General features: G+C 39.5%; 3 protein-coding genes across 4 annotated transcripts in view; all 3 read right to left on the reverse strand.

Moving 5' to 3' along the window:
* neb (nebulin) overlaps positions 1–3,995 on the reverse strand; it is a 66,461-nt gene extending 62,466 nt beyond the window's left edge. Inside the window, 3 exon segments of the mRNA XM_062432233.1 lie at positions 16–123; positions 1,043–1,087; positions 3,915–3,995. Coding sequence (XP_062288217.1) covers positions 16–123; positions 1,043–1,087; positions 3,915–3,995 — 234 coding nt within the window.
* Positions 3,996–10,299: 6,304 nt separating this feature from the next.
* On the reverse strand, positions 10,300–18,581 carry arl5a (ADP-ribosylation factor-like 5A). The gene is made up of 6 exons (XM_062431592.1): positions 18,242–18,581; positions 13,532–13,592; positions 13,283–13,430; positions 12,377–12,460; positions 11,313–11,464; positions 10,300–11,022 (listed from the first exon to the last, which is right to left on the reverse strand). The coding sequence occupies exons 1-6, from the start codon at positions 18,285–18,287 to the stop codon at positions 10,974–10,976; spliced, it is 540 nt and encodes a 179-aa protein (XP_062287576.1). The 5' UTR covers positions 18,288–18,581; the 3' UTR covers positions 10,300–10,973.
* Positions 18,582–22,163: 3,582 nt separating this feature from the next.
* cacnb4a (calcium channel, voltage-dependent, beta 4a subunit) overlaps positions 22,164–27,601 on the reverse strand; it is a 43,135-nt gene continuing 37,697 nt past the window's right edge. For both annotated transcript variants that reach the window (XM_062431523.1, XM_062431522.1), the window contains exons 9-14: positions 25,023–25,081; positions 24,487–24,596; positions 24,228–24,379; positions 23,585–23,680; positions 23,283–23,459; positions 22,164–22,427 (exon numbers count right to left, since the gene is read on the reverse strand). In XM_062431523.1, the coding sequence (XP_062287507.1) occupies positions 22,164–22,427; positions 23,283–23,459; positions 23,585–23,680; positions 24,228–24,379; positions 24,487–24,596; positions 25,023–25,081 (858 nt within the window). The remainder of the gene's footprint in view (positions 22,428–23,282; positions 23,460–23,584; positions 23,681–24,227; positions 24,380–24,486; positions 24,597–25,022; positions 25,082–27,601) is intronic.

Consider the following 27,601-nt stretch of genomic DNA (forward strand, 5'->3'; position numbering starts at 1 on the left):
TAACTTGTTGCTTACGTGGCTGAACTGATCCAGCATCTTCTGGCTGTGAGCCAGGTATGGAGTCATGAACTGGGAAGTATCCACCTTGACTCTCTTCCTGACTTTCCTGGTAGGCAAGCCAGACTGGGGAGGGAGAGAGATACAGTTAATTATCAAACCAATAAAAAGGTTAGGTCTAGGTTCCTTGATTACAGGACATGACTTGGCCAGAAATTTAAATCACATCCAAATACAAATAGGCATCAGAAACATTGATATTTTGACTATTTTAAAAAGGTATACTGTAACTATAATAAATGCATAAGAACGGTCTGATGTTATTAAGATGTAGCGAAAACATTTTACCTAACTAATATCCATTTGAGTTTGCAGAATACAGTAAATACTGCAAACCTACTACTCTAATTACTTACCTTTAATAACTGAAGTGATTCAAGTCAAGGCTTGAATTAATAGGAATAAAACACAAACTGATTTTGCACTAAAGTCAAATGGTTATTATCCTTATTATACATTAATATTATGCTGGATGAAGGATAATATAAGGACAGACAAAACCAAAGCAAGCACGGGGGAACAGCTGATTATACAGTTACACTGAGCATGCGATGCAAGTCTGGACAACACTTACACAAAGTTTATAGTATCTTATTCAATTAAGAGAAGTGATTAACTGGTTGAAAGGAAGCAATTTTGTTTTGGGAGTCACATTGAAATGCAGGACCAGGTATAAATTCTGACTGTGATTTGCTGGGAACGAGCTGGATATTCATGCAGAGTTTTAACTGATTTCTTGTAGAAGTTTTAAAGTTTTAACATGAAAATCTGCCATTATAACCAAAGACATTATGCCTTTAATGAATTAACCAGAGAGCAGATTATGTATACAGGCATGCACACGATAAGGGGGTTGCACCATGGCCATGACAAGTGAGGAATATCCTTCACTGTTTGAACTATTGTCCCTTGGGAGAAGGTGCTTTACCTGAAGGACCTGAGTCTGAGCCTGACTCGCAGGCTGAGCCTGAGCCTGAGCCTGAGCCTGAGCCTGAGTGCGGTGCTCAGTGAAAGTCGTCGTAGTAATCTGCTAAACATATTACAGATATAGGACACACTCTGGGGTTTCAAAACTGCCAGAACAAGTTATGGGAGAAACAGCAGAGTATTTTTTTTTTTTATAGGATTGAGGGTGTTTTTTCCAAAGCTCTGGTGCCCTACAATCACTGCCATTGACACTGCACTGTATCATATGTCCTTAAATGTCCTTAAACAGTTCATCATCTTTCTTCTCTCTAATAGTAGAATTTGAAGACAAGTAAAATCCTCAGAGGGGAATATCCTGTAATTGTGTCTACAGTATAATTAAGCCTTTATTCCACAGAGGAAAGAGAAGCATTAATATCCCCAGTGTTATGTGAGCCTGGGTGCTTTAACTCTTTCATTCTGATCATGTCTATAAACACCAGACACTCACATGACTATAATTCTATTCCCATTTGTTGTTTCAGAGGGCATTGCCCCTGTCATCAGTCGTCATAACACACAGCAGTACACAAACTGTTTGGACAGCTTTATAGGCCCTGTGTCTATTCACTATTAACATATTGTTCTCATTGGTTTAAAGGGTTAGTTTGCCAAAATGACCTTTTTTTTATTTGTTTTCTAGACACAACAAAACACAATGTAAACTGTTTTCTTATGAACTACTTTCTTATGAAGAAATAGTCCCATATAGACACAGTTGACAGTTGTTTCTGTGGGTTATCTAGAGTAATAATTATGCTGTTTCTGGGAAGCACCACCTCCAGTTTATTGGAGTTAAAGCAGAAATCTCAAAGGTAGATATCCCAAAATATAGGCTAATACCTGAAAGAGTCTGCATGGCTAGATACCACTAGTAGTAAGTGAGAAAATATGATTTTTTTTATTAAAACTTATAAAATTAAATCTATATTTTCCAGTTAAGTCACTCAGACTACAGTACTGTACTGCAGCATTTCCACATATAGCATACAGTTCCATGAATAGCACGTCTAAATTACAGCCTGCCTAAATTACACAAGCTAAGTGCCTTTGGAAGGTAACCAATAACACTTCAAATCTACCTGAAATCTAGAAGTAACCAGAGCTGAGAGAAAGAACATTTCAATCAGTTTTATCAACATTTGTAAGAGGCTTGGATATCTGAATCTATCAGACAGAAGAGAACCATAGGTGTTCATAAACCACCCAACTTGCCCTACCGATATTATGCATCACTTAAACAATGCAAAAGCAACTTCTCTCTACAACCCCATCAGGTAGTTTTCCCACTGATCCACCTCTCCTAAGCAAATTTCTAGCACCGTGACGTCATTAACACACTCCAGGCTTTCAAGAGTGTGATTTACAGCACCATGGCTCGTCTCACTTCCCCCTCTCTTTCGCTTACACTCCCTTTACTTCTCTCTCCATCTCTCTGCCAATGTGCCGTAGATGTCCACTTCTAAATTTGTCTGGATGCCAGACAGAGAACTCTACACTCCACCCCCTTAACGGCCTAAGGATTTTTTAAGTTAATATGAAGAAAATACTGCTAATCACTTATAAAGCCAACTGAAGAAATGCAAAATAAAATGTAAATAAGCACTCATTTAGAAAATAATCAAACCAGGTAAGTTTAAATTCTTGTGAAGATATTTTTTTACCAATGCTTACTAACCTGACATAACCTGAACAGCATTATGTTTCTCCCCATTCTGTAGATTAAATATGAAGCCATCTTACGATTTACTCAAAACAATGCAATTATTCTCCACAGTGTAGATGAAAGGTCTAGTGAAATCAGAGTGTATTGATTTTAGGAGTATCCACCGGTCTCGCCTCGCAAACGATTTACATCTTTGTAGTAAAGATGGTAAATCTGTTGAAGCAGCAGATATGTTATACAGGAGTCAAATGATACCAGCTGATCTGCGGGTGCGTTTAGGCAATGTTGCGTGGACGAAAAACAATCATTCAGACTCCCCTATAAGATATCGGCAATATTAATTGGGACGAAATACGAGGCTAACTTTAACCCTATTTCACCAGGAAATATTGGGTTAAACTGTTAGCCTTCTGCTTTCACTCTTCCATTGGACACTGACACAGAGACCTTCAGCAACACAGTGATTCATACACAACATGGACTCAAAAAGCAGCATTAAATATCCTGAAATCTTGGAGGTTGGAGGTATGTGATGAAAGATTGCAACAGGCCATTTGAGACAAAAGATAAAATGGTAACTTCTAGAAGCTGGCAGCCGCCCCAAATTGTACATTATCCAAATAATGTGCTATCTGTGCTACATAGAAGGGTGTTACATTGAAGCAAAACTGCAAACTGTGTTGTTCAGTGGGTTAAATGTGTTGGAGATAGCTGATGGCCTTATCTGCAGAAATCTGTGGCAATGAATGACTTTATCCTGTGCATCTGGTAGTTTTATAATCTAAAATGTTGTGTTTCTGTTTGTCATAGTGCAAGACCCCAGGTAAAGGTATCAGTGCAAGACACCCGTAAAAGTGTCCCAGTAAAATATTCCATCCTCAGTTTGAAATAGTTTTCATTTATAGTTAGCCTTTGAGGGCAATCCAGGGTTTTAAACCCATCAAACGTTGTCCCTCTGAAACAGGATCCACCAGCAGACATGGACGACTGGTTCCATGAACTGCTGACTGGATGGGGTATCGTCACAAACTCAACTATTCATAGGGTTTGCCACAGGACCTGCACATCCAGTAGATAACCTCAACCTACTGAATCAGATCTGAAGTGATATCTCAGCTTTTAATCACATTTAGGACGGAGACAACATAGACGAATGAAGCAAAGTAGTGCATGTTGTGATTAATATGCACCACCCATTGACAGGATGTCTACTTACCTCTTCCACAACCTCTTCCTCCTCCTCCTCATATTCCTCCTCAAACTCCTCCTCAAACTCCTCCACAATCTCCTCCACGATTTCCGCCATTTTGGGACGGTTTTAGAAGTTCTACACAAAACAACACATGACATGGTAAGGCATGGAAAGGAAACTGAGTGAACAAGCTGTAAAGCATATCTAATGACGAAGCATACTATGTAACAGCGTAGCATGAGCTCACTTAAATATTTTATCAGTAAGTGCAAATCCCAATTTTAAAGAGTACATGCAGGAACCTAATCAAGAGAACTAAGGACAACTGCACCGGAGATATTTTAGGATGCTTCCAGGCATCCCCTGTTGAACTCAATTAGCTTTTCAAACAAGGAGAATACTAAACAGCAAACAAATGCTAGAGTAACAACAACAACAAAAAAAACACACAAAAAACATATGTAGGTTTAACCAAAGTGCATGACATACCAGAGGAAAGATTCCTGAAGTATTTCCTGACAGTTAGGAAGCTTCACTTGCCATCCACTAGGGTCTCAAAATGATCCAAATTTGTGATTTGCTTCAATCCTAAACAAAGTGATAAAAAAATGTGTGAAACACCTCTCGATCTGTGCTACAAGTGTAAAAATCAATAATGACACAGGGAGAAGGGCAGATTAGGAAGGTGAGACTGAGAGTGCATTATAACAGGCCTCTGGCTTTGAATGGGTGACAGCCACCCCCCCTTCCTCACTTGCCACAACACAACCCAGAGAGCTGGGCCTCCTGGCTGAAGGTCTGCGACAGCTGCCCAACAGTGCTTCAGCTATTTGACATGTAAGCTAATGCCACAGCCTGATTGGTTGACTCTGTTTAGCAAACGGAGATGCAATGCCTTCTGAGGCTGCAGGTTAAATATAGGATGGCATACTAACTCCCTTTTTTTAGCACTTGATTGCCCTCTCTTTGAATCAAAATTATCATTTTTCTCTGTAAAACAAAAAAGTAGTAAGTGGAACACTTCAAGTAGAATGACAAACTAGCCAGACAGGCGATTTTGGAAAGTAGACAAAATGGCCAGACTGCTGCCAAGAGAAACATCCAAAGGTAGGTCTGGTATAAGATCTTGCGGGAAGTTTGCAGTTCTGAGTTGTTTGGTTACTCCTTTTTATTGTGCAGCAGAGCCTTCACACTCTTTTGTCCTCCATCAGCTATCCTCCAAGGTCCAGGTGTCAGCGCAGGATGGAATAGATGACAGTCCAAGCAGATGAAAAGCCATGCAGAGTGGAGAAAATATGGATATTTGTGATTTTTCTCCTTTTCTTTGCTTACCAGTAGTTAAAGAGTTTAATGGTCTCCCAAGCCGCCAAAGCCACCCCAGCTTCCCTCCAGAGAAACGCTAGGCTACAGCACACAGCTGCAGTTTCTACCCAGGTTATCATGTGGCCGACACAGCCAATCACAGGCCGGTGTTCTCATGTTTCAAAATCTAAATATACCTAAGTGATCCTTTCGGAAAAGAGCACCTGTTGGGGCTAATGCATCAGCGGTACAGTTATGAGGAAGGCAATGGGACACGGGTGGTGGTGGGGGTCTCAAGAAAACAAGAGTGAAGCCCAGCTACAACAGTACCATCCTGCGTGAGTGGGTTACTGTTGGTTGCGATGTTGATAAATGTGTCTGGTTAACAGAAGACGTTTGGAAGTAGGTCTGGTCATGTGCAAAGATATTAGTATGAGCCTATCAGGAGAAGTCTAGCTGAAGGCCCAGCACGGCTGTGAGTGGCAGATCTGTCGAGGTCATCTATAAGTTGACCCTGCGGTGGCAAGGTCCTGTCTAGAATCAGGTCAACTTCCAACTGCCGACTTTTGAGACAGGAACATTAGAAACAAGCAGATGCCCTCACATATACAGTATGAAACACAAATACAAATGTGACAGTATGAGAGAATACAGTGTGATTAATCACCAATGCCCTTTGGATTAAGGATGAAGCTTATAAATGAATAATGACTCAGCCTGGCAAGTCTTGACATCTTATTTTGGAATGAAGATTGAGGAGATTTGACCAGACACATTTTAGACCACTGAGAGCAGACGTACTATGCATACATTTGGAAGGTTTTTACCTTCACAGTGGCAATGACAATTAAATGCAACTGTGTTGTCTTGTTTGTTCATAAAACCTTAAAGCACAATATGGCTACCAGCAATAGGTCAGCTCTAGATGCTGATGACTCCTATATATATATATTCACATCATGTTATAAAATAGAGCAGAGACATACCACCTTAACCCTACTAAAGGACATGGAGTTGATACTGAGGTCCAAAAAAGCCAATTTGCTGAATTTCAAAGCAGTAGTGTAGACCCCTACTCTTGTTTCACAATCTGTCCAATACTGGTGGTATAAAAAGTATTTCAGATGTAAAAATACACCAAGAACTATTTCCAGATAGTATAGCCATACAGTTGAGGTCAGTGGCAGCTTTGATTAAATATAAAACCAATTTGGAATAAAGTGAGGAGCAAATGGTACAAAGTCTGAACTTGTGCATTTGGTGCCGCAGGACTTTGCACGTTTTCTCTTTACATGATGTGCTCTTACTGTATCTTTCTGGTATGTCATATCTTTACTCTCTCTCTTTGTGCCAGAAGCAGGGTGCTACCCTGGGGCCAAGATGGACAGCAGCAGCTGAATGTCTCCCTCTCTCCCTCTGAATGCGGTAATGGCCCTCCAGTCTGTGATGCACTGGATGACTGCTGCTGCTGCTGGTTGGTCCTCATTACCAACATCCCTGCAGTTCAGATCGCATCTAATCTGAAAAACTGAAGAAGTAGCCATCTATTATAAGGCCCTTAAATCCAAATTATAACAAAATCTCACATCTATCTTATGGAATTTGGCCATGTAGATAATTTCAGTTTTATGTGTACTGTACATGTTTTTAGTTATTTATCTTAAATCTCACAGTTGACTGTTTTTATTAAAACTATATTCTTAGAGTGCCCTCGTAGCTTAGTGATTACAGTGCATGCCACATACCTGCAATGTCCCTGGTTCAAGTCCACCAAGGTACCTTTTGGCGCTTTTCCACTACAGTTGCAGCACGACTCGCCTCGGCTCGGCTCGACTCGACTCGGTACGGTTCCTTTTCCATTACAAAAAAAGTACCTACTCAACGTGGGCGGGGTCGTCGTAGCACGGCTCCGCGAAACTGCCGTGACTTCGTTTTATACGCGACACAAAACACATAAACAATGGAGGGCATTGAGGCAGTGGTGTACTTGCTGCTGTATGAGGCTTTCTGTCTCACACAAACAAGAAAATTGAGCCGTATGGCTGTAACTATGGTTGTAACGCTGCTGCCGGTATTTAAAAATGCCGGGTTTAATTCTTGTGTGGGACGGCTCATGACGCTTCCAGCGACAACTCTTCTGACCAATCAGCGGCCAGCAGTGTGTCGACGTCACATTTTAGTACCGGCTTGGCTCGCTTGGAACCTCACCAGGGCAGGTACTAAAAAAGGACCAGGTACCAGGTACTTTCCCTAGTGGAAACGCAAAAAGAACCGAGGCGAGTCGAGGCGAGTCGTGCTGGAACGGTGTAGTGGAAAAGCGCCAAAATTGCATATCATACCATTTCTCTCTCTCTCCTCGTTTCCTGTTGGCCTCTCTGCCACCAACTGAACAATAAAGGCAAAAAAGCCCAAAAAATAAGAATAATTAAAAAAAACAAAATAACAACTATATTCTCAAGAAAAAGTAGATCCTCTAAAAAAAAAAATGTTGACAGCCATTTAGGTGGATTGACCTGACAGAAGAACAGAGAGACAGTTTCTGCTATTGAAATTTTTAAATGTAATTTTCCAATACCAAAAATGAATTTGCATTTTGCTCGTTTGTACTGAGATGCTGGCAAAAATATGTCAAAACCTGGACAAATAAACCAAAAACTGGCAAGATACCACTGGGTGAAATGCCATTTGAAACTAAAAATGAGTTTTATGGAGTTCATGTTAAACTAGATCAATGGAAAAGACTTTTCAGCCAGTGGAAACATTCGGCGCCTTTGAAATTCACACATTACAGAGTATCACAAACCTTTAATGATTCTAGCAGTCAAAAGAATGACTTCCCAATGCCAAGGACACCCGAGGACAGGGAAGGGGGGGGCTACATGATGCTTAGTCACTGGAAAAAATGAGTGATCATCACCAGTGAGGGTAGTACACAACAGCTGCAGGATAGACAACCACAACATCAACACTGCCAACTATCAATCCTAGCCAGACGCACCCAACACCTTAGAAAACAATGAATTGTAGTGAGGTAAGATGCCTAAAATTAAACCGATTTTGTCAGTCGCAGAATGACTTTGCAAGAAGATGGAAGAAGATGGGCTGTTGTTTACAATCAGATGTAGTTCCAGATGAACACAAACACCTGCCATGACCTTTCTGGAGCTATAAAAGGCAAGTGACTTGTTGGATCGGTTAATGCTGGTAAGACAGAGCTAGACTGATTGAATACTCTAAAGTTGTTGTTATCACTAAAGGATTGAGATATTGTAAGTAGTCTGTATTATGTAGAAATAGTGTGATGAAGAGCGGACTTAACTCTCCAATCACATCTTTGGGTTGATTATAGTCTATGACACCATCGCTGACACATAACTGAAAATAAACTGAGGACACTCGGGTCACCTGTATTGCACTGTGGATTGATGATAAATAAATATAAAACCTGTAGGATTTCTATTTATTATTGTAAACATGAACTTACCATACAGTATGTTGGTTTTTGATTATATGGGTTTCACTTACCTGCTGCAATACTTGACCTGTTGGCTCAAACTGAAACAAATTTGACTGAACTGACATTGTTTAAACATGCATGTCAATGAACGCAGCACAAATGTTTAAATACGTGGAGGAAGAAAAAAATATATATACTTTGACAACAAATACTTAGCAAGGTCCACTTTCAGATGCATCTTGTAGCCTCCATTATCAGATGGAGTTGACGTGACATCACCTTTACATCTGTGATAAAACTTAAGTGTTGAAGTTAATTGGTTTATATCTCCACCCTTGTCCATAAATCGCATTGTTCAGGTCTCTTTACCCTTAAACCAGAGCTGGATCGTCAGTTGTCACCCACTTATTTCAGTCTAGCACTTTTCTTTTAGCACTGGTTTAGTCTTTAACCCCTGAGAAAAATATCTGTCCGTCTTTACCTACCAGATGTCAGACTTTTTCACACCAGCTACTGTAGTTGTCAACTTATCAGCTGTTTGGTGCTGGGCAGGTAGTGCACAGGGGGTTTTATCAGAGCTTGTTGCTGCTGCTGTAGACAATGATGATTGGTTGATGAGATCACTGACACTGAACCAAACAGTAAATGAGTCATAAAACCAAACATAATGAGATAAAAGTTCCTCACGTGCTACAGATGATAATTCTCTGTTGGCTGTTTACATTACAGCCATTTGACTTACTGTCAATCAATATTTTTTTATTTTAACAAAGTGTAACATACTGCTCAATGTTGTTAATGACATATTGAAAATCATGCTTATAAAATATATATAAAGGAAAGTATTCAGACTGTAGTGATCACACCATATGCAACATACTGTGTGTTGTACATTTAAAGCTGTTGATCCCCAACATGGTTGTGCTTTGGTATCTGTTTTAAAATGTTATTTTAGATGCAAAACACCTCATGCAACCCAAAAACTCATATATTCATGTTTGCCAGGATGCTGATTCTGTCTTATCAGTAAACTAACACATCATATGGGGCAAAATGGAGGAAAGTAGCAAGCTGTGATGAAGGGAATATCAAAAGACCAAAGCATGGGAGAAGAAATGTCAAATGTCAAAGTATTATTGTGGGTAAGACACCAGATTACAGAATTATTAACCACTTTGTAAAAAGAAACTTCCTTAAAATGACTTCTGTGAATTCTGTGAAGACAACTGTTGGCCTATTAGATAAATGAGGCAATTAGGTTTCCGTTTGTGTACTTCTTATTCATTCCACTTCACTTTTCTTCTTCTGTGTTTTCATTCTTATCTTAACCACTCACTGTGTGCTGCTCTTATTTCCGACCTGGTCTCTTCCTCTCTCTCTCTCTCCCTGAATCCCTCTGCATTTTAATCCTCTGGCCCTCTCTTCTCTACTCCTGTAGCTGCACATCATGCTCCCTGAAAAGCATCAGAGACTATGAGCTCATGTGACACATTCTGCCTCTTAAAAGGACTAAAAAAAGAAGAACTGAAGTCACAGACATGAAACTTTAGAAACAGCTCACAATTGTCCAGAGGGAAAAGTCAAAATCATACAAAAGATAAGAGTCACCTGAAAGAAATACTCATTCATGACAAGCTGCATATTCACCTGAAACAGATAAAAACACTTTATTTCACTGATTATTCATAGGGACTGAAAGGAAGAGGGCGTATTGTGATTTTACCCTCCTTTCTGCATGTTTCAGTCACCATCAACCATCATTTCTTGAACATTCTGCTGCAGGCACCACGTTAAAAGAGAATACTGGACTGTACACATATGGGGGAGGGGGAGGGGGGGGGCAATAAAAACTGCCACAGCCAGTCCGGCAATACTGCAAGGCCACGGTGGGCTAGATGCACACACAGCTGAAGAAGAAGTCCAGGTGCAGTTCAGACACTTTGCTGACCCCTCCGTCTTACGCTGAAAGGAAAAAACCGTGCAGAAAAATTCATTTTAAATAATTTGAGTCTCTTTTGTCGTCCAATGTCCTTCTGAAAAAGGTCACATGTTTTTTGTTTTTTTTCCGGGGCGTGTTCCGAGTTCAGTCTTTTTTGTAAAATAAATTATCACTGAAGAATAGGAACGTCCCGGCAGCGTTCTGCCCGCATCAGCTTCGGCAGGAAAGAGGACGCGGCCATCCATCAAACGACCTCACTCACCACTCCCCCCCCCCCCCCCCCTTGCCCCCACCACCACCACCAAAACCGCCGTCCTCATTTCAAGCTCGTTTTCTGGAGGCAGAGAGAACAGAGCGCAAAGGGCGGCGCTTCCCTGTCGAGGGTCAAAGGTCATCATCTCACGCGCAGCCGTGACATCATCCACTCGAGACCCTGGCACAACCTGGAGGTAAAGGAGGTGGCGGGTGGTGATAAAGGGGGGGGGGGGGGGGAGAAAAGCAGAGACACACATTAAGATAATGGAGGAGGAAGAGCTGAGATTACATTCAAGTTATTGCATGTATTTGATTTGTTAGGGTGTTAGTGTTTCTTTTATATGAAATGAATCAGAATTGGACTAATCTATACATCCTTTTTTTTTTTACTAAAAGCAGAGGAGTATGAGTGCACCCTGGACTATTTTACATTTTACAGTCTGATATGAGATGAGTGAGTAGTACATGCAGTACTCACCCCTCCCCGGTGAGGGCGCAGCAGGCCTGAATGTGCCACTGGTGGTCTTTCACAGAGGTAAGCTGGAGGCTCTGAGAGATCTCAGCTACAGACATGCAGCCTTTCACATCCTGCTTGTTGGCGAAGATCAACAGCCCCGCCTTTCTCAAATCCTACAGGACATAGGAGAGGGTACAAAAAAGGACAATCATTTTAATGTATATATGTAGACGAAAACCACATTAACACATCATGGAAAAAATCACTCTGAAAGTCCAATCCATAATTGTTCTGCCTGCATATATTTGAAATCAATTCACACACTTAATTTAAAGTGGCACTCCACTGATTTCACACATGAACTTCAGCTCACTCATCACAAGGAGAACTACTCTGCCTGTGAGAACTGTTTTATAATGTCTGTCTTCTGTGGCTCTGATCTCTGGTGGGAGTTGCCTAAAGTATAAAAAAAACAAAACACAAAACCCTGATGATGTCATTTGGTTTGAATGAAAGGCATTATTGGATTGCACTACAGGAAATACTGGATTCAGAGTTCACTAAGTGAGAATATTTCAGCCTCTGCTCCTCATTCTTTTAAATCTGTCTTGTGAATCCCTGAACTTTATGGAGGTACTAAGTCACTTAAATATCCCTTTAAGAATTTGAGTGACAGATGGAACATTGCTAATTATATTCAGACTACAGGAGTAACAACTTACTCTTGTTGCAAAAGCAGCATCAGAAGATTTGAACAATTCTGATTTAATAGTCATCTAGTGTTCACCTTGTACTCAGTTATTCTTTATATTAAGAGAGCTTTAAATCAATTCGAGTGTGACAGCAGGCTCAAATCCTGTGTTTTGAATTTTAGGGATGCGGGCTACACTTTTTGTTTACGTTTATATAACAAATTGTACCTTCAAAATTAAAAAAGAAATCACTAAATCACATAGATAACAATGCTTTAAAGTTGGGAAATGTAATGTAATGCAAAGACACTATTATACTTTCGATACAAATGGACATGTATTGTAATAAAATGTCTTACTGATGGTGTCATTATCAGTTTTACAGATACTCACTTCATGTGCGAGCATTCTGTAGAGTTCTTCTTTGGTCACTGAGATTCTTTCTCTGTCTGTGCTGTCCACCACCACGATTACAAACTAGTTAGAAGAGAGAGAGAAACAATAAGAGCAAAGTTAGAATGAAAGAAAAGAATACAAGATTTTAACATTGCCAGGGCTTGGTCTGGGCAGTAGGTAGGGCTAATTCTGGGTTAAATGATTAAGTGTTTGGTCTATAAAAGCTCAGAAAACTGAAAGAAATGCCCATCACAATTTCTGAGAGACCAAGTAAATGTCATCAAATGTCTTGTTTTGACTGATCAACAGTCTAAACCCCAAAGTTTAGTCAATTTACTATAATGTAACACAAAGAAAGGCAGACAAAAGTCCCACATTTGAGAAGCACAGCCCAATAAAAGTCATTTACCTTTAATTCTTCTACAGTCTCCACTCAGGACGTACACAGTGAGGAATGGAGGACACTACTTGCTTAGCCAATGTGACATGAATAGTCTCTTAGCTGCTAATGTGAAGTGAGGCAATATTGAGATTTTAAAAAATGATCAAGTTCATGTCCATGTATCATATGATAAGTCCATATATAGATATGATGATGTTGATAATTACTTTATTGTATGATAAGTCAACTGATCGGTGTAGCCCTATCTCTCAGCACAGCACATTTTAAGACAAGACAAAAGCTTTATTATCTGTACACATTGTCACTTACTTACAATACACTTACTTACAGTCACATACTTAAAACCATACAGCAACAATTCCTTTGCAGCTACAATTCAAACTGCTGCTGACTATAAATAGATGCAATAGGATACCACACAATTACTTTTCATTTAAAACCTGACAGACATGAACTCCAAACTTGTACCTTAACGGTGAGTCAGCATAACCGGTTATTACCTCTGTGTTTGTGTAGTATGTATTCCATGATGACCTTAATGACTCCTGGCCCCCGATGTCCCACATCAGGAAGTGGGTGTTGTTGACCACAATCTCCTCCACGTTGCTCCCAATAGTAGGAGAGGTGTGCACCACCTCATTCATTGAACTATTTAAATAAAAACAAAACATTTAAGGCATTTGTGATGATACGGAGAGATAAACATGTGAGAATCAATTGAGCTGACGGTGCAAAATTTGGATACTCACAACTGGTAAAGAATCGTGGTCTTGCCAGCATTGTCCAGCCCCACAATGATGACTTTGTGCTCTGAAAGGCAATAAAAGACACTTAGACTCACAAAGGACTCACAGAGCTCACACTGACATCAAGTGAGGGCGACTGACTGATGTGCGACTCTTTTGCCAACTCGGCCGAGTAATCTGTTAAAAAGATGTCTTTCGATGCGGCGCAGCATTGTGCGCTTCGAACAACGGCCCCTTTTTTTTGTGTCCAACACTATCCTTCAGTACTAAAATTGTCTAGCATCACTGAGACATTGTGGTGCTGTGAGCGGTCTACTTTCACAGCTACAGATGAGTTAGTGGGTGGTCTTGAACCCAGTAGCAGCAGCAGCTTTGGAGATCTTACATATAAAAAGACTTCAACAAGATGTGCCAATTAGGGTGAATTGCTATCTTAATGATGACTACACAACAGTAAGAATGTTCTTTAAAGTATAAGGAAGGACAGGATAAAAAGGACACAAGATTGCCACAGAAATCAAAGCCCTGGTTGGTTTCACTTCTCTAAATCTTTTGCTCAGTTTCAAGCGTCGAATGTGGAACTTAATTAAAGGTGCCATGTTTGTGATCTTGTGACAGCACAGAGCACAACGCTTGATGTTTTTACGGCCCGATGGGTAATCGAGAGAAAGTAGAGCGTGACGGTAAAAGAGACCGAGCCCACAGTCCCCCCGCTCTTACATTTCTCTGTTTCTATGCATGTTTTTAAAGTGTGGCTTATCACATGTATCTTTATGTTTGGTCTACGAGTAAGGTCGAGGATCGCGCGACGAATGCAGAAAGGTATGCAAGTATGTGCGCACTGGGGAAGTGTTTGGTCTGCTGCTGATAAGAGCTTACAGGGCTCTAAAAGCTGACTTCTGGATATTGTGCAAGTGGTTTTTTTTACAGTTTGTAAGTTTGAATTCAAAGTTAAAGTATATCGAAATGCTTGGTTACTGTTAACATGACTTCCCATGGTTGTAATCTTGTTTTTTTTACCTATGTAATACCATGCAAACCTGTAAGATAAGTCTTTCAATCATTCTACTGTTATACTGCTGGAATAACTCTCTGCAGCTATGTCTAACAGCCAACTCATCCAGACAGACGTAAGGCCCAAAGTGTTTTAGGAACTTGGGAACACACACAGCTATTGTCAGGAAAGCCTGGGCCCAGAATAGCTTTGGCTAGATTTGGTTGACCGAGGTTCGGCTAAACACACGACCGCAGATGTCACCTTGAGTCCATGATTGGATACTTCTTTACAGATGAGAGTAACCGATTGGTCCTTAAAGCTGTTCATACTATTACGATGTAGATCCAGTGTATGGAAGCAGCTGCATTCAAGGACACACTCTTTAATTCACAGTGAAGAGTGAATCAAATAGGCAGCAATTCAATCCCAACCTTTAAGATATTAATTAAGGCACTGAATTAAGATAAGAATAAGAATGTAACATAATTAAATGCCATGTGCTTCAAAGCGCTTGGGGGGCTCTTTCATACCATCAGCCATCAGACTGTACAACACCAAAGCTCCCAGTATCTCCCACTCCCACTAATAAGACTGAGGCTGTCCTTATTGTTTAATCCCAGGAACACTGCACACTTGTATATAGTATAAGGAATTTATGTATATTGTAGAGTTATATAATTAAAGATCATTTTAGAGATTGTTTATTGTATTTTAGAGATTGTTTATAGTATATAGTATTTTATTTAATTTTGTATCACTTCATCATTACAGTGCTACCGATGTGTCAATTTTGAATTTCCCCCTAGGGAAGTTTATCTTACCTTACCTTACCTTACCTCAATAAGATTTTCCTTTTATTTGCCTATGAGATGACTGCGCTGGCCAACAAATACTTTTTAAATAGTCCCAGTATATCCTTGAAACTGGGTCAATTTGTACATTTATCTAATACTACCCAACCTCCTTAAAAGATGTACAAACTTCAGCACCTGTCTGCCTGTAAAAAACACTACATGTGAACATTTACCACATACAGTTAAGCTGCAACTGCTTGAAGCTAAACTAAAAACCTCACCAACGCAGAAGGTGCGAAGGCAGCTGCAAACAGAACGGAGCGTGACCCAAACGCGTGGCTTATCTATGTGTTCTATCGTGTCGAGCCTAAACAAAAGAGCAGCAAAGATGCAGAGTAATGTTCATTCAGCAAAAATATATAGATTCGGCAAACATGCACAGACGTAACACGCGCCTCACTATGCCAGGGTCAGAAGTTGGTTCTCGTGCAGCCAAGTGAGACAGAAGTGAAACGCTTGATTATGAGTATAAAGTTCATGTTTGTGCCAGCTGTTAACACCTTTGAATATGGAGCACCGCAATTTCAAAGACATGAAGGCTTACAGATAAAGTGCTCCATGTGTGTTAGCGTGTTATAGACTGATGATTTATTGTATTTGGGTAACAGGTTCTACCACAACCCCCAACCAGGTGAAAAAGTCTTAGAAAATGAGAGATGAAGTACTTTAAAAATCACTCATCATTTGAAAGTGAGACTAGAACTAATAATAGTCTTTATAATAAATTAATCTGTGGTTTGGAGGGAAAAACAAACTTCAGGCACTCGTGTTGAACAGGAATTGAAAATGACTGAAGTTGGTTTTTCTTGACTTTTATATGATAAAGACAGTCCTCGAGCACACACCTACTCCTTTACACAAGTTTTTAGATCTGTGGTTTATTTTCGATTCAATGTTTGTTCAGTAAAAAGTCCGAAAAGGCGTCTCAAATGCTCATCAGTTCACAAGAGCCCACATTTAATTAAAAGATTCAATTTATTATCATAGAAGATTAAGAAAACCAGCAAATATTAACACTTGGATCCATAACAGAAGCTGGAAACTGATGTTCTTTGTATTTTTAATCATTTATCTTTCAACTATTCAACTGCCAAAAAAAAAATCGTACGATTACTTTTCTGCTTCTGTATTCTACTAATCCTTAAATCAACTAATTGTTTCGCCTCCATCTGAAAGCCAACAGTGTGTCAACTCTTTATGTCGTAATGTTTACTGCACATAAGATATTGCTACAGAGGCTTTCAAGCCATTAACCACATAGATGTCTGCAATAAAACTTCCAAGAATATACCCAGTGTCTAATCACATGTCTTCCTCGCTGGGAAAAAGCTTCTGCTGTTTCTTTGCGTTGAATCAATCAACAGGGGGTTGGTGTGTGGTGGGGGGGCAGCCGTGGTGAGACTTCCTGAAGCAAGGAGCTGCAGCTGAGGCTGGGATCCAGAGGTTACAATAAAAGCTTTACACACACTAGGGACTGAACGGATGGAGGCAAAATGGAGCAGAGGACAGTGACTAATATATAATATAGTCAGAGGCCACGTCATTAGGTACACCTGTGTAATCTAATTCAATCTAATACAACAGCTCTTCCATAAATTCTACTTTTTTCAAGTTTTTGTTTCTGTCAGTTTTTGTTAAAATTGTCGAAAAGGGGATTTTTTTCAATACGGTTGTACTAGGTGGTGGTGGTGTACTGAGGTGCATTATATTAAATGCTGTTCCTAATATTTTGCCACCCTCGTGTATTTTAATGGAGTGGTCAAAATATTAGCAACACCATTCAATATATAGAACCCTAATACACCACCACTTTGTATGACCTCAATAATAAACATAAAGTAGAAAATTGAAAATGTATAAGCTTTATTAATGTAGAATTTAAAGCAGAGCTGTTGTATTGCATTGAATTAGATTGCACAGGTGTACCTAATAAAGAGGCCTGTGACTGTAGCCTATAATATATATTATTTAATAGAAAAAAGTGCCAGGCAATAGAAGGCAACAGCAAATAATTACATTTCTAATGTGAGACAGCAGACATGGAAATTAAATGTGTTTGGTGCATTCACGTACACTGTGCTGTTAAATATATAAATCACTGTACAAATACTGTACAAAGATCTGAAGGCGTGTGACGCCTTCAGGTATGTGTGTGTCACATGATCTAGTAGTCATTACCAAGCAATACTAGCCATTGAGACTGTATTTATTGTTCTTGTACAGAAGCCAAGTGTGAATGGAGCCAGCCGGGTTACGTACACTCCTGACATGACGCTGATATGGTGCTGTGATTACTACACGCTGCTGGTACAAAGTCAATATGATTCACTGTGAAGTCATTCATTGATCCTTGTTGGCCTGAGTGAGCTTTGTGCTGATGTGGCTGACTTCACTGTTGCTGTTTAGCGCCGCCGTCTCCTCTCATAACACCGCTCACCCGCCGAGGCAGCCCGTCAGAAAAACATGACACCATAAGTCGGGACTCGTGTTGCAGAGGTTTTTCGTCATGACCTGATGTGTTTAATGATTCAAGATCACTAGCCAGGGACTTTGGTTTCACCCATACGTTAGATTCAAACCCAGAGAGAATAAATAATGTAACAGCTAAGTTACACTGCGGGGATGGTGAGCCCAGTATGTAGCCATATCCTGACACTGACATTTAATAGTGTGGGTGAAAGCGGTGTTAAAAGCACAGAAACATTTAAAGCAAAAGACGTTATGATAACAAAATGAGAATCATACAGCGGTATGTTTGGAGAAGTGTCTCCCAGGCTTGGCTTTTAAAGCGGGGGCCTTTTCTGAGCACCGAGTCCCACTTATCTCCCATGTTAAAAAGCCATGACACCTCTCTTCACTTACCTTGATGATTAAAAAGCCTCCATAGCTTCGTAAAAAGTATCCCCATGGTTGACGTTGACGCCGTTTGATGCCAGCTTGTAAGAATCCGCTGTAACTTAGCTAGCTAGCGTTGATGCTATCCCGTGCTATCAACTTTAGCTAGCTGACTAGCTACACAAACGAGGAGCTTTTAAGTACAGCCGCCATACTTTTATGAATTACTCTTAATTATGCCTCACCCATAGGATGTACACGTAAGTACGACTGTTCATTTATTGCCGAAAACAGAAGCGAAACGCTGTCCACTGTGGCTAACTGGTGGGTGTCAGCTGGCTGTTGTGAAGTGCGCTGCGCTAGGCTGGTTAGCTGTCAAACCTGCGCATGCGCACTTTGCACTGTCCTATTTAATGATAAAATGAATTAGAATAAAACATTACATTTCATTAGTGGTGAAACTCAAAGTGTTACAGTATTACTAAACCCAAATTAAGAAATAATAATTACACGAGTTAAAGTACAAATGCCATAGAAGCTTTATTGTTAATTGCATGCCATGCAATTAACAATAAAGCTTCTATGGCAGTAATGAATAGGCTTTTATATAAAGTGCATGAATACATAATATATAGTATACACAGATTGTTATAATATTTTTTGACTATTGCAGAAAAAATGTGCATATGCATATGAAATGTGACAAATAAACCTTAGACCAGACTATCATTTTCAAGTAAACTCATTATTGATTACAGCATGCACAAATGTAGTTTTAATATGAATTGTATATGAAAAACAATTGTATGGATTGTTATATTATATTAAAGCTGAAAAGGTTAGTTTATTCATTGAATTCTGATACTCAGTTAATTACTTATTATTTTTTCTAGCAAAAATACCCTCAAAATTAATTGTTGCAACCTTCTCAAACGTGAATAGGCTAGTTTTCTTTTTCTTCTATGTGAATACATCAAATATCTTTGAGTGTTGGGCTCACTTTGGGTTCTGAGAAAATGTGATCATTATCATCAATTTTCTAACATTTTATAAACCATACATTTATTTGATTGATCATTCTAGAGAATAACAATCAGATAAATTAATCATTCAAATAATTCCTTATATTATATTATATTATATTATATAGTTTCAAAGTGTTTGCTTTATTTTAACATGGAATATCATATAAAGAAAAAGACAAAGAACATGTGTGTGTATGTTTCTGAACAAAAAGCAGTACTATCCATACAACAGAATTAGGGCAGTTTATTTCATTACAATTGTAAAATGACAGTGCACACAAACTTCTAATCAATGCATCATTCTCTCACAGGCAGTATTCAAATCTTTTTTTAAATTGTTGCTTATGCTCCAGAGTTTTGAAACAACAACAATAAAAGCTACTGTATATGGCAGATAAGAACAGAAGTCTCCGTGTCGATCTTCCTTTTTCCTGAATCACTGAAGCACAGTGACATCTCTGATGAACTGAAGCCAAATGACTCGGAACTTGAGATATGTAACAAATATTAAATTACTAGATACGAGGGTCTGTCATTAAACGGTAATGATATATGTTTCTGGGTATTAGCTGGCAGCATACAAGTGAATTCATCTGATTAAAGTAGCATGTGACAGACACTGATAAATACACTGCAGTCCTGCTCAAGAGCTCTCAAATAGTCTCTCTTTCATTACGAGTATTCAGTGAAACTCAAAATGAATGTAACAAACAAAAACTATAGCTGAAAATATGGAAGAGGGGGCCGGTTCAGTTGCTACCCAGGGGAATGACAAGCTCCAATGACGAGGCCTAATCATTAAAAACTTTTACCAAATAACATGACATGGAGGAAAGTTACTTTTTTAATCAAGGGAGTGTATGAAGGGCTTTGACAGAAGAATGGAATGTAATTCAAGTCTTTCCGTGTTTTGTCCTCCGTAATTTTCGGTCATTAACTACTTCTCCATACTTTCAGCTACAGAAACCATTCAAATATCAAAATGTTCTCTCTTTAAGGACAATGCTATCATTCAGATATTTTGGTAACTTGGGTACTTCTAAATATATATATTAAAATTGATAAAGAACGTCTATGGAAGTGTACCTATAGTCATCAATATCTCAACAAATAAAAGTGCTGAAGTCTTCATACTTCATGGACAGCTGCCCCAAGTGGAAATGCTTAACATATTAAAACATGATATCTAGAGCGCCACCATGTGGTTAATTACTATGTGTTTTATGTGTTGGCTAATAACTGCTAAAAGTGTTCCTAAGATGAATCTGTTTCGAATGATATAGTCCACGCCCATTCGCACCTATAAAATTCTTCCACCAGTTTGGATTTTTTGGTAACCACATTTTTGGCTTCTCTTGCTACATATTTCATCTAATCTTCACCAAACCATATTTAGATGACCCCAAATAAAAAGCATGAGTTTGTTTTTGTCTAAGATTGGTTATCAAAATGTTGAAGGCGTTGCTTGATGCCCTTTAATGGGCCATAACATTTCAATGTTAAATTCGATTGCAGCAAAATTGGGGAAAGTTGTACACATGCTCACACTGCACAACTCCTCCTTGTGGCCATTAGTAAAACACCACCATACTGCTTATTAACGACCATATCTCTTAAATGTAATATTCCATGGTGGCTAAATTGATCAGAGTTGTACAGATGGGAATAGTGAAGAAGTCTGTAGCGTTTGATACAATTTCTCCTGTAGGTGGTGCTAAAAGATTAACTACCGCTTGCAGCAGTAGCGGCAGCAGCTGCTAACGGTTTCCAACTCTCACGCGTTTACATATAGACTGTATTTACATATAGATGCCCTCAATATACAGTTAATCACTCACTAAAATCCCATTCTATCATTTCCAAATGATAAAATGATATAAGCTCAGTTTATATGGCATATGAAAAACATGCTGGTATGACCACTATAGGGACTTTCCTGCTGCGACTTCTTCCTCCTTGTTACATTGTATTATATTAATAGCTTTTAACAACTAAGTAATAATAATAATGAAATACCTTAACAACTCAACAAGACCAACTGTCTGCATCTATTCCTTGTCAGATGGGTAAAAGCATACTGTAAATGCTACATCTGTCAGCACACTTCTAGGTCTGAATGACCTCTTTCCTGAGGTTTAGAGCTTTGAAAAGTGCCTGATGTTGTATGCCTGTCCTGATATGATTAATGACAAAAATGGTATTAAATGAAAACAAAGAGGGGAGCTCAGGGAGCTATGAACCCTGAACAGAACAGAACACCACAACACCATCCATGTCACTTCTACAAATGTGTAAAACTCTGGGGGAATTTGGGAACAAGCTTCCACGGGATTTATTACACTCACAGACAGTGGCACAGACAGTGGCAAACAAAACTTGAGGAGCTATTGAAGATGCATTCCACTCTGCTTCTACCAGCTCCTGGACACGTGCAAACAAGTTCTGTGCTGATCATCACCACTGGATGCTCTTGCTGCCTGGCACTTGCTTAAGGCAGGTAGCGACCTGTAATTAAGGCCTCACCTGCATGCTACAGTAACAGCTGAGATGGTGGGAAGGGTCCAGATGAGCCTACATCGCACACTATCACCTGCTAGTGTACTTTACTCACGAGTCACATCTGGAGCATATTCAAATGAGGTTCAGCTTTAGCCTTCCCTTTACAATATAATCTTGCTCTTGTGCCACGTTCACATCCAGTCTCCCCCTTTGTTCACATCAAAGCAAGAGCAGGATTCTTAATTTTTTTTTCGGTAACTTTGGAAAGTGAGGTACTACACATTGATAAGAGATTGTTAAAGTCCAAGTGAGTGTAGTAGTTTCATCATGTTACACCAAAGCTGCCTCAACTCTTACATCCATGGTGGTTGTTTAGAGACACAGGCTAAAGCCAGGCCTACACTTTGTTTACAGGAGGTCACGGCTCAAAGCCGGTGCCTGGATTCCTGGCTGTAGCCTCCCGGGGATCCTCGGTTACGATGAGGCTTGTAAGAGTCCTGGTAGGGGTCGTGGTAGTCCTCCTCCACCAGAGGAGAGTGGTCTCGGCTGTGCTGCGAGCCCGAGGACAGTCGGTTGCGATTCTTTCGCGCCCGTTCGTTATGGTAGTTCTCATCTGCGGGCATCAGGCTGCGGCGTTCAACAGGTGAATGGTCTGTTGTCGTGTGGTTGCTGTTCCTGTTTCTTTGGGCCTGTTAAAGAGAAGGAGAATACCGATCCTATGTAGTGTTTGACTCTGATAAATGTTGAATGACACAACAGTACAAACTAAGTATTTCAAAGATTAAAAAAAAAAAGTGTTAATTGTGTGTGATGAAAACCTGCTGAAGTCACAATTTTCTTTTGAGTATCACACACTCATTCATGTAGGCTACGTGGTTGTAAACCGGTTGTTCATTGTTTAAAGTTTCCTTATAGCTGTCAATGAGCTTCACTCAGCCATCAAACCATCAAATCATTTTCACAAGCTTTACAAATCACTCCTGCCACATAATCAATCAACCATAATCAAATTCATCCAGTATTTATAGCCAATATAATGCTACATACAGTACTTGTAGTAAAGCCTGTGTGTCTGAAACACATGAATACGTACCAAAGAAGTAGTTCATGCTGCAGGAATGTTTTGAGTGACGTTTTTATCTTATTTTTTTCAGCTGTAAAATTGATTACCATTGAAATCCATTGCAAATGATTGAATGTAAACTGTCCACAGCAACCTATATCCATCCATTTAATATGAGGAAACTACAAACGTTTTACTGCCAGTTTTCAAGTCTGCAGGAGGACAGTGTTCAACAGTCAAAAGGTAAATTTTTGGTGGGGTATCACTTTAATCAGGGACATTGAATTCACTCCATATTACTGTATATATATATATATATATATATATGTACATCTGTACACAAGGTTAATAAATGTGAAGATACATTTTAGAATGATTGGATTTTACAGGTAAGCTACAGGGAGTTTAAGTGGTAGAATAACTACCAAAGTAAAAAAAAAAAGACAGAACTTCTATTTATTTTTCTATTTGACAAGCTCACCTGAATGGCAGCAGGATACGGGGAGAGAGCAGTGGAGCCCAGATTGCGTCCCAGCAGGGGGTTGAGTGGCGTGCTAAGCGAAGTATGTGTAGCCCGCCAATACGCCTCCAGGTACTCACTCAGGTGTTCACACGCATCTTCCAGCTGGTTCTCATCCAGAATGATATCAAACATCTCCTGAGGTTTTAAACACACAGAGGAAAGTGCATATGGATACCTTTTCAAAATTTCACCCACTGGCTGTTGCATGATAAAACTGAACCGAACAGTTGTTGCTTGTCTAGATTTAAATTTTTACTCACAGAAGGGCATTGTGATAGTTTTTCCGCTGCCACAAGCTGCACATTTAAATGTTTGCTTTGAGATTTCCCTCGTGATTTGATCAGCCGCTGGAGGACCTGCGGGATGCGTATACAGAAAAAAACAAGGAAATACCTTTAGGATTAAACCCCATCTACAAAGACACCACTCTTTACAAAAAAGCCAAACAACTGGTTAGACAGGCCACTTAATCACCATCTCCTGTCATATGAATTACAACTGCACTCTGAACATTAAATCTGCTGTGTGCACATCTGAGAGAAGAGATGTCATTTCCAGAAAATCAAACCCACACAAATAATAACAGACGTGTCATTGCTCCTATAGCGTCAACACCAACAGACATGCCTTCTGCCTCAGGCTTCCCCTCACCGCCTGGATGACTTTCCTCATATTTCACTTTGAAATGTACAGTAGATAGCAGGGGAATGAAACCTAAACTGTTTCTGATATCCGTTTTGACATGTTATTCTGCTTGTTATCGCCTGCCAAGTAGAGCAAGTTATTTTTAATGATATCAACACTTAAAAGACTGCAGACTGTAAAATCCTGCTAGGCGAGGGCAGCAAATGTGAAAATCTATTTTATAGAATGACTATTGTGTACGAAAGCCTTCAATCTTACCTTAGGTGAGGACACTTTAACGTGGACGATGATGGGTGCTAATGAGGTCTTAATGAGCTGTGCTGGGTGGTTAATAGTGTCAGCATCCAGCACCACCAGCTGCAGAGACCTGGCCAGCTCAAAGATCCTTTCTATTTCACTCTGGACTTCGGCTACAAGAAGACAACAACATATTTCTGAATAACTGAGATATCTACAGCTGAGATTGTTTTGTATTTGCATTGCTCATCATTGAGTGAGACAGTTCCTGTAGCTTTACCAAGGCTGGAGCGGGTGTTGGACCTCTCAATGATGGCCCTCTTACTGGGGTTGTTTAGCACTGACCTCTTGGCCAACGATATGTCAGCTGTTACCCTTGTGATGGATATCCTGCAACAAGTAAGTCAGTAATCAGTCAGTAAAGTTTATTTATATAGCAGCTTTCAAAGACAACAATCATAAAGTGCTTCACATTTAAAATCAATAGAAATCAACTACATATTGCATAAAATCAGAGCCTAGCAATAGTATTTTGGACAGTTTGTAAGCAGTGTAAAGAAGATTTGTTGAGGTGGGTAAAAAGAAAACTATAGTAGTCCAAATGTGATGAGATAAAAGTGTGTGTTAACATCTCTATTTCATTCCTAGATACAACTGTCCTAAGCTTGGCTATGTTTCTTAGATGAAAGAAATACAATCAATCAATGCTCCATTTTACAGGTTGACTACTTTATATACTAAGCTTCATGATCAGACACAGTAAGCATGTCACACAGAGCACAGTGGCACGATGATGTACTGCCCCCGTCTGCTCACCTCCCATCAAACCTGTGCTTCAGGAAGTCAAACAGAGCCTTCTGCATCATATCTGTCACCTACGTGGATGAGATGAAAAGAGAAGAGAAAGAGAAAGAGAAAGAGGAAAGAAGGGAGAATAATATCAAGCGTGTTAGGCGAGGAAGTCAAGGGTGAGAATATTGCATCAGGCATGTTACAAGCAAAACAAAAGAGGATTCACATCTACTGAACATGCTATAGGGCAACAAACAAGTTAAAGTGGACTTTTAATATTCATTCTGACGCCGTCCATTCAGGCTGCTGCTGAGCCGGGTCTGTGAATTACACACTTGACCGAGCAATTTGACTACAGCGTGCTCAGTTCATCTCCTTCTCGCTCTCTCCGCAGAACAAACGCGGGCCACATTAAATAAAGTGATTAAGAGCTACAATGAGAAGTGTTTCAAAGAACGAAGCACAGGTGATGCGCAGCTTCCGTTATGGCTTTTGAATGCCACTCCCAGGGCCTTGAAACGGAAGCAGAAATTCGAGACGAAGAAGAAAAATCATGCTCGTGGGCGGGCATCCCATCGCTCTGAGGTGTTTGACTCGAGGCGGCGGATACATGGATACAGGAATCAAAACAGGCTTCTTGTTTGGTTGTGCCGGATGTCACTATGATTTGTTTTAATGTGTCTGATAGTGACAGTAGCTTGATGGGGACTGTGTGTTCTTACAGCTGAAACACGGAGTGCAATGACTCATCAAAAGATGATTAATGTCCAACTGTACAGTGGTGGAGAACATTTACTCAAGCAACAATATCAGGTACTTTTTACTCCATTATATGTATCTGACTGCTACTAATGTTTTCTCAAAAGCCCTGAATCTATTAAAAAAGTCAGCTGCTGACTGAATCTGAGTGAGTTCATAACAATTATTGAGGGTGAAACTTCTAAAGACATTTCAGTTAAGACTTTTACATACAACCATATGATGAGTTTGTTTTATTTTAAATGTGATGCATTGTTACCGATTAAACAACCCACTGTATATCAAATACCACTCAGCTGCAACATTAAAATGCCGCTTACATTCATATTGGATTACCTAATACATCAGTATTAATATATTAATATAACTCTGCCAGGTGTCATTCTGCTGCATGAGTTCATTTATCTGATAATACTTGTCTCCATTTACTACAGTAACATGTTGACTTTGAAGAGGAAATACACATTTGCGCAGAGACGTGATAATCAAGTGAGGTCTGGGAACAATGCCTTGATCATTACTGCCCCCTGATGATTTCACCTATTGTTTCCATCTGAATGTAAAATGTAGAACCCCCCCTTCTGTTTTGACCCTGTGCAGTTAATGGTGTCAACTGACTGATCTTGATCTTGCCTGCGTGTCACACTCTAAGGTCTCATCCCTTCCTGCCTTTTGTTTCTTTTTCATTTGCTGATCACTGCCTTGGTCTTACTGTATAAAATGCTTCCATTTCATTTGCTCTGGGTCAGTCCACTCTAAGTCAATCTATTCTGACTCCTCGCTTATTTTAAATTGAGAATACTAACTTCTGCCCTCTAACAGGTGGTTTAGAGTTCATCAATTTATCTGAAGAACTCTTTTATACATCAGTCTATCCTATTGCTAAACCAAAGTCAGCGTGCTGCTAACTGAGATCTGAATCTGAATCTGAGGATATGGTTCAACCCTTTATAGAGCACTCATTGAAATACTTGGAATTTCAACCCGACAGAGTTATAGGAGGATATTACATTACTTTTTGCTTTTTATGTTGAAAATCAAAGTCAATGAAGTTACCATATATGGTTCCTCGCCAGTGTAGGGTAAAACATTTACCAAAAAGCCTATATATAAAAAAATCCACATGGTTCTACAACCTCACAGAGAAGCATGGGGAGGCAATTTTGGATGTTTATGGAAGTTACTAAATATAGTCACTTGCCAATCAAAGGGTTAATATGTATGATTGCCATAACTGTTTGATGTGTTTTGTACTTCTATTAAAAGTGTTACATGTATTACTCTATGTTAAATCTCATAAATGGCCTAAGGATGCAAAATGAATTTCAGTGTGAGCTGACAATAAAGTTGCATTGCGAACTGCAAACTGCCAACTTTTACTTGTAATAGGCCTGGAGTATTTGTGGTATTTCTACTTTTACCTAAATAATGAATAGGAATAGGTCTTCCACTGCTGCGACTGTACCACACAAGCTTGACACAATGCACCAGGCTCAGATTCCTCAGCCTGTAATGAATAAAAGTAACCACATCCATACAACTTTGGTCCTTGGGTATGTGAAAGGCGCTATATGAATCACACCTATTATTATTTATGATTAACTTTGTGCTGTTGGTAGAAGGAATAGCAAGCACAAACCTTGTCCATCATGAGCTTAATTACCTCTAGACTTAAACTGCCTTCTGATACTGAAGCAAACAATGAACCAAAAAGGTGTGTGATGTAATTAATTATCAACATTTTGGTTTCTTGTGCAAACATAAATAACCATTCAGTCACTCATCTCATTCAGTGCTGCACACATTATTCTCTGTTTCTAATTTCAAACCATGCTCCACTTTTT

Source organism: Scomber scombrus, chromosome 13, assembly GCF_963691925.1.
Source record: "Scomber scombrus chromosome 13, fScoSco1.1, whole genome shotgun sequence".
In the NCBI taxonomy this organism is placed as follows: Eukaryota; Metazoa; Chordata; class Actinopteri; order Scombriformes; family Scombridae; genus Scomber; species Scomber scombrus.